We start from the raw sequence: 8082 nt of genomic DNA, 5'->3' as shown, positions 1-8082 counted from the left end.
GCATTGATTAGGTATAGGGTATACATAGTTCAACTTCAAAATATAGCAAATTATTTTCTAAATTACTTGTTCATAGCTACACTCTCAACAACAGAAAATAACACCTCAGATTACTTTTACTTGGTAATACTTTTTTCTTTTCTTTCTTTCTTTTTTTTAATTTTATTTTGAGACAGAGTCTCGCTTTGTGGCCCAAGCTGGAGTGCAGTGGTGCCATCTCGGCTCACTGCAAGCTCCACCTCCTGGGTTCACGCCATTCTCTTGCCTCAGCCTCCCGAGTAGCTGGGACTACAGATACCCGCCATCACACCTGGCTAATTTTTTGTATTTTTAGTAGAGACGGAGTTTCACTGTAGCCAGGATGGTCTCGATTTCCTGACGTAGTGATCCGCCCGCCTCGGCCTCCCAAAGTGCTGGGATTACAAGCATGAGCTACCGCGCCTGGCCACTTGCTAATGCTTTTTATACTCTGAAATTTAATATTTTCTGCCAATATAATGGAGGTGATAGATATTTTTAATCTTTATTGACATAAAGAAAGATGGAAAAATCCCATTTGTAATCGTAAATTATTTAAAACAAAAGTTCAAGCAACTAAAATAATAACATTTTAGCCATTAAATTGGATGCACAAGAAGGCCATGACATTAAAGGTTATCCACTACTTTTGAAAGCATTGTCATTTCAACATTTTGCCTGGAAATTTACAGTGTTGATTCTGCCCCCTTTTGAGACAGATTAACCATTCAAAGTGAATGCCCAATAAACCTCATTATTCATAATATTAGAGGCATTTTAGCTTGAATTCCAAGAATATATAGAGCAATTATTATTGAAAGGATAAATACCATAGAAAACTGAACATATGATAAATAAATTAAGACTCCTCTAGAACTTTTTTTACTTTACTGTAACAAATCCCTCTGGAAGTTGTGAATTATTCCATTTTGCATTAGGGAAATAGAGTTCAGCATTAGAATGTTTTTTAACTATGTTATTTTTATTCAGTCTCAAGGGAAATCAATAGATATTCCAAGTATTTAATATATCACATATTTTTATTCTTCTCTATTAAAAGACCCACATGTATATTTCAGCAACAAAATGACTATAAGATCAACTTTTCTTCATTCTTCGTTGCAATTTATCATATGCATTTTTCTTAGTAACACAGAAAAACTTATTAGAGTAAAATATTAGGATCCTGAAGTCAATCCTTATATAAATGACTTCCACAAACATGCTTCCATTCTAAGAAGTAATAAAGTATGAATCCAATCATTTATAAAACTAACTTTAATAATATTTTATACATCAAAAATGAGTTAAATCTATTAATTATTTTATTGATTACGTTACTCAAAAATATTTATTGAATGCCTGCTATGTGGCAGACACTAATTAACATAGTCAATAATTGCAAAGATTTGTGCTCTAAAATAGGTTATTGGAAAGGTCAAGAAGAGAAAGATGTAATAACTGAAAGTTATAGATTCTATTATATCTTGTGAAGGTAATTAAATAGGATTTTGTAATTAAGAACTTGAACTTCACTCAATCTTTGACTTTGAGGTTTTGTTTCATTTTGTTTTATTTAACTTTAGCGATAGAAAGCACAACAATCTTATAAAATCAAGATGTGGAAATACAAGTCAACAAAACAGTGTCATCTTTATCATGCAACTCGATGACTAACAAAGATATTTACTTTCTTTGAAAAGTATCCATTCAAACATCTTTTTTACATTTCTTCTCCTTCTTCTTCTTATTTCTATTCTTATTCTTCTTCTTCTTCCTCTTTGTCCTTCTTCTCCTTCTGTTTCTCCTTCTTCTTGCTTGTAGATGAGTGACACGTGAAAATCTAGATCTTACTCTACATCTTATAAACTGCAATGTTCCCTTGATCAGTACACAATTTATACCCAGTCAAGAGAGTACAATTGTCAAAACACTAATCTCTTATGCACTTTCCCTGAGAGTCAATACCTTTATTACTTTATGAGATAACTAGAAGGAAACAAATATAAATAAAGGCATAAATACATAGAAGGGTGTAAATATGTAAATCTTCAGAGATATGATTATGTTAAAATGATAAAACAAGTCCATTGGATTTAGCTAAAACCAGGTTACTAATTACATTGAAGAGAAAATTCAGTGATAAAGATACGGTACAGATGCAGGGATCTCAAACTTTGTGGTATCTCTACCCAAAAATATAGTCCCTTCCTCTTGGAAAAAAAAAAAATCCTAAAAAGCTGACCATAATGCAATTTAATGCATTATAACAGAAATACCAAGAACATTAGTTATTATCAAGGCAATTTGCCCAACTAGTCTAGATCTATCTGGACACTTTACACTTTTTATCACTGTACTAGCCTATGTTGTTTTGTAGTTGTTGTTGTTGTTGTTGCTGTTTATATTCCCTGTATTGTCATTAGAGGAGATATCAGTAGTAAAATAGTATTTTCTGTGCCTCGGAATATTATACCCCTATTAAAAAATGACCCCTTAAGATGTTTCCCTAAGTCTGAAAAAATCATAGAGGTCATGACTGTTCAATTAATTATTATGGTGAAGGAGTTAAAGGCAAGCACCATACCACATAGTTTGGATTAAGGACTAGAATTTGGAGAAAGTTTATAAACCAGACATTTTCAAAAGAGGAAACATATAACCCTTATATCCTCATTGTTGCATAGCGATATGGACAAACTGCTGGATATATGGTGGGTTTGTATTCCAGAAGACAACCTTGTCTCCATTGCTTAATGTGTTTATGAAGTCAGTATTTGTGTGTGGCCTAAATGGACGATGAATATTACAAACTCAGATGCCAAAATCTGAATATGGGTTGGGGTTTAGGAGAGTGCTGATGATTTTTGGTTTCCCAGAATCTGAATCCTTGGAACTCAGTGGAAGACTCAAACCTCTGGTGGATAATGATGTGGGTAGAATAAAAGTTACTGGTTTTCTAGCCAACTCTGCAATGACTTTTGGAATAATAGAAAATTCTTCCTGCTTACAGTTATTGTAGATATTTATAAAAGTTGAATGATTCTGAGAATATAAAATAATACAGGCCTCTATTAATTCAAAGCCTTTATAGTTTAATGGAAAATTCATGTATCTCTTTTAAGATTCCCACTGGTCACACAAGCTTTATTATCTGTTAGGAAATACAATTACATATTCTATCAGGTTCAACGATTATACACTTATATGTCTTAAAAATAAACTGAATGTTTAATTCATTCAAGACTTCCTTTATGAAAGATCTTTTATTTTATATGAATATAAAATGATAGATATATGATTATATATATCATAATCCAGATATGAGTCAAAGGAGAATAAGACAAATCATTTTTAAAGTTTTTGGGTTTGGAAGTAATGTTACCTAACTGAGATGGCAATGTTATTATTTGTGGGTAAATTCTTTAATCTATGGTAAGATGTAAACTTAGCTGTCAAAAGTTATAAGAAAATTACAATCAGATTACTACGTTTGTGTGTGTTAACAAGGAATTTGTGTATATCTGGCATTATTTGTGTGTGTATTATTTAGTATAATTTGTTTTATAATATTAAGAGTCTTGTTACCCTCTCGTCATATGTATAATTTAATTTAAACTTGAAATTTAAGTTTGAAATCTAAGTTATTAGTATTGCATTATTTGAAAGTTCTTAAGTTTAGTTCTACTTATAAGTATAATTTATTAATTACATGCATGATTTGTTTTATTTCTTTTCATTAATTTGAAGCATTCAAAATAAAAAATGGCATAAAATATAAAACGTATACCTTCCATTTAAACTATTTGAAGATTTTTAATTAACTACTTTTGTAAATGAGATCAATCATTATGCAAAGGCTCCTCAGAAGTGATTGTTAAAATCTACTAAGTATATGTAGAAAATAAGCCTTAAATATCAAATTAACAGTTTCAAGATTTTACAATGTGCCATCTTAATAACTGAAGAGACTTTGAATAGACTTTTGTGTAAACAGTACCACCTTTCCTCAGCTAAAATATGGGAGAAATAATTATGACCACCTCAGCAAGTGATGTACAACATTTATTAAGAATTTAAATATAAAACCATCATATGATGCTTAAGGTATTATGAATTCCCTATACAAGTAGGCTCCCTTTCATACGGACCCCAAGTGTGGTTTATTTTGCTATCTTGAAAATTTAGATCTAGAAAATGTGAACTTTCATCCACTTGTAGAATCAGAATCACAAATAATAATTTCAAAAAAACCACACAACTTTAAAATTTTTTAAAGAAATTAGATTTTCTTATTCATTATCCTATTTGCTTAGGATATAGTATTTCTTTAAACATTGTAGAATGGATACTAGCAAGTTTCCCTTTCTTATTACTTATAATGAGAAATAGGGCTAGATTGGAAGTTAAACATATAGACAAAGGAACACACACACACAGTGACAAAGGGGTTAGGGAATGTTAAACAAAATTTATGGGAGGCCATTTTTTTTGAACTGATCTCCTAAATGCCAGGTAATCAAACTAAACTTGAAACAGTCCTGTTTTCCAAATACACAGGAGATTTCAACCGAGCCAGCCTAAAACGGACCACCACTCCAAGCTAATTTTTATATTTTTAGTGGAGATGGGGTTTCACTATATTGGCCAGGCTGGTCTCAAACTCCTGACCTCATGATCCACCCGCCTTGGCCTCCCAAAGTGCTGGGATTACAGGCATGAGCCACCGCGCCTGGCCCCAAGCTGCTTTTTGTTCCCTATTTCTGCTTTCTCCAATCCTTTTTTGTCTGTAAAGCCAAGCTCCTCTTGCTCAGCTCAATGGATCTCTTATCCTATTTTATGGAAGTAGATGCTACCCAATTCTAGAGTTGCAAATAAACACCAATTCTATATTTAAAATCATTTGTGGTAATTTTGCCTTTTGATAGGGAAGAATAATAATTTGGTGTTAGGCTATGCATCCAACTGGAATAAGCTAAAACTACAGAGAAAGAAGCAATGTAAATGATCAATACATAACATTTTCACTGACTTTAAATGGGACTTTAAAATTACATAGATGTCAGAAATCACTTTATGATACAAGTGCTAAATAATCTCACTCTGTCATCCAGGTTGGAGTGCAGTGGCCTGATCATGGCTCACTGCAACCTCCTCCTCAGGGCGTTGAAGCGATTCCGGTGCCTCAGCCTCCTAAGTAGCTGGGATTACAGGCATGCGCCACCAGTCACAGCTAATTTTTTTGTATTTTTAATAGAGTCAGGGTTTCGCTATGTTTGCCAGGCTGGTCTCAAACTCTTGGCATCAACTGATCCGCCTACCTTGGCCTCCCAAAAGTTTGGGATTACAGATGTGAGCCACAACCCCCAGCCTGGGTTTAACTTTCTTCTGAGACTTAAGTTCCTGCCTTTAGAGAATTGACTTCTCAATTAATCTTGGGTGACCCCAGGTCACCCAATCTGCTTGAAGGAAAACAAAATAAAAATGCAGCTTCATGTATTTAATCAGGTTAAATCTTAAAATTTTTCCAGTGGATAGTTCAACTTTACACTGCACTCTAAAAGTAAAATTTCTTTTTTATATTTTTTCACCTACAAGTGAGAATCTCAGTTTAAAAAGAAAATAATAGACTACTTTGGTAAAACTCTGCATGGGAAGGAAGTTACAAAGATCTATTCACTTCAGTGGACAGGTACTTTTTCTCCTACATAGCATTAATTTGATAATGTACTTTGTAACTAAAATAACTATTTGGATTACTTTAAAATATTAAATATCATTCTTTAGGATATAATAGATGTCAAAATATATGTTACTTGAATAGATTACTATTATTGCAGCAGGGGGCAATGTATAAATTTTGGAATTAAGTGTATAGAATTGTTTTAAAGGCAAGAAAAAAATGTATTTTAGTTAAACTCACATACCTGCAAAGAAAATAGGAGTGATTTTAGCCGTAATGTGCCCGTCTTTTGGATTTGAATGGAGGTTGGTATAGAAACAATAGTACAATTTATGCACATTTACAGAAACTGAAGTATGTAGAGTTAGACCAGAAATTTGAGAGACTTACAACCCAAATTCAATAGAGACCTTTGTTTATTAAATTCACATGTTCATCCATTTGTCTTCTAATCATCCTTCCGTCACTTTAATTACTACGCCATATTATCCTAGGTTTTTCCATATGTGAATATCCTTATTAACATTTCTGGTTTTTTTCTATAAACTTTCAAAGGGAGAAACATTTTCATCTCATACAAAGTTTGCACAAAATATATTTGTCATAAATGACCAGAAAAAATTATACCTCGCTGACTGAGTTCATCCTATTGGGATTAGCAGACACACTGGAGCTTCAGATTATCCTTTTTCTGTTTTTTCTTGTGATTTACACACTTACAGTACTGGGGAATATTGGGATGATCCTCCTAATCAAAACTGATTCCCAGCTTCACACACCCATGTATTTCTTCCTGGCTAACCTGTCCTTTGTGGACGTTTGTTACTCAACCACCATCACCCCAAAGATGCTGGCAGACTTATTAGCAGAGAAGAAAACCATCTCTTTTGCTGGCTGCTTCCTACAGATGTACTTCTTTATCGCCCTGGCGACAACCGAATGCATCCTCTTTGGGTTAATGGCCTATGACCGGTACGTGGCCATATGTCGCCCGCTGCTTTACTCCTTGATCATGTCCAGGACAATCTGCCTAAAAATGGCAGCTGGGGCTTTTGCTGCAGGGTTGCTGAACTCCATGGTCAACACAAGCCATGTAAGCAGCTTGTCATTCTGTGGCTCCAATGTCATCCATCACTTCTTCTGTGACAGCCCCCCACTTTTCAAGCTCTCTTGTTCTGACACAATTCTGAATGAAAGCATAGGTTCTACTTTGGCTGGTGTGAATATTGTGGGGACTCTGCTTGTCATCCTCACCTCCTACTCCTGCGTTCTCTTCTCCATTTTTTCTATGCATTCAGAGGAGGGAAGGCACAGAGCTTTCTCCACGTGTGCCTCTCACCTGACAGCCATAATTCTGTTCTACACCACCTCCATCTATACTTACCTGAGACCTAGCTCCAGCTACTCCCTGAATCGGGACAAAGTGGCTTCCGTATTCTACACAGTGGTGATCCCCATGTTGAATCCTCTGATCTACAGCCTCAGGAATAAGGAAGTAAAGAAGGCTTTAGCGAATGTAATTACCAGGAAAGGGATCTCTTCATTTCTGTGATTGTTTGACTAAAAATCTGAATTAAAGAGCATGTTTTAGTTACTTTCAAAGTCTGGTTTATACCCACATATTTATTAGAATATTTTCTCAGTAAACATATTTTGTTAATACTTAAATATTTGTATCCAGTTAGGGATAAAGTAAATTACCAAACTTATTCAAGACCATGGCATGTTGACTTTACTATGATTCTGTATATCTTTGTTAGGTTCTCCAAAATAATGAATATTTTTAAGTGAAATCTTATCTAGAAAAACAAATGGAATCTATGTTTACAGACTAAAGCCACAATGATACATGAAACTGGAAATATAAAATAATTTCTATTATCTATTCATTTTTTCTTATGCATTATTTTTCACCATTTATGATTTTTAAGGAATTGTTAAATATCACATAGGTGAGAAATGCTATAAGTTTAATATATATTTCTCCTTTGTATTCACTGAACTACTTCTTGGAGTAATCAAGAGAAATCAAATTTTAGGACTATAGGTTTAATAGGAATTCTAAACTCTCCGTCTTTTACCTCCTCTCTCTCTCTCTCTCTCTCATACACACACACACGTGCATGAGTATATTTAAAGAATCTGAGAGTTTGTGCCAAAATACGCTATCAAGAAGACTCTGATTAGTATGCATCAATTACAGCTATTCTTTTATTCTCTTTCATTCTGCTCCAAATTTTCTAGCCCTGTCTCTCCCTTTCTTTTCTTGAGACAGACACACATTCAGAAAGACACATGCACACATGGTCAAGCGCTGCAAAGATTTTAAGCATTGCGTAGTTGCAAGTGATAGAATAATATTCAATGAATGAATCTGACAG

General features: G+C 33.8%; 1 protein-coding gene across 1 annotated transcript; it reads left to right on the top strand.

The window, feature by feature from the left end:
- Positions 1-6308: 6308 nt before the first annotated feature.
- Positions 6309-7253, top strand: LOC105536109 (olfactory receptor 5F1). Its single transcript, XM_011975381.1, has one exon. It carries the CDS (start codon positions 6309-6311, stop codon positions 7251-7253), a length of 945 nt encoding a protein of 314 aa, XP_011830771.1.
- The last annotated feature ends 829 nt before the right edge of the window (positions 7254-8082 follow it).

The sequence above is a fragment of the Mandrillus leucophaeus genome, unplaced genomic scaffold (genome assembly GCF_000951045.1).
Source record: "Mandrillus leucophaeus isolate KB7577 unplaced genomic scaffold, Mleu.le_1.0 Scaffold1540, whole genome shotgun sequence".
In the NCBI taxonomy this organism is placed as follows: Eukaryota; Metazoa; Chordata; class Mammalia; order Primates; family Cercopithecidae; genus Mandrillus; species Mandrillus leucophaeus.
Note: the sequence above shows the minus strand (reverse complement) of the source record. Positions and strands in the feature narration are given on the sequence as shown.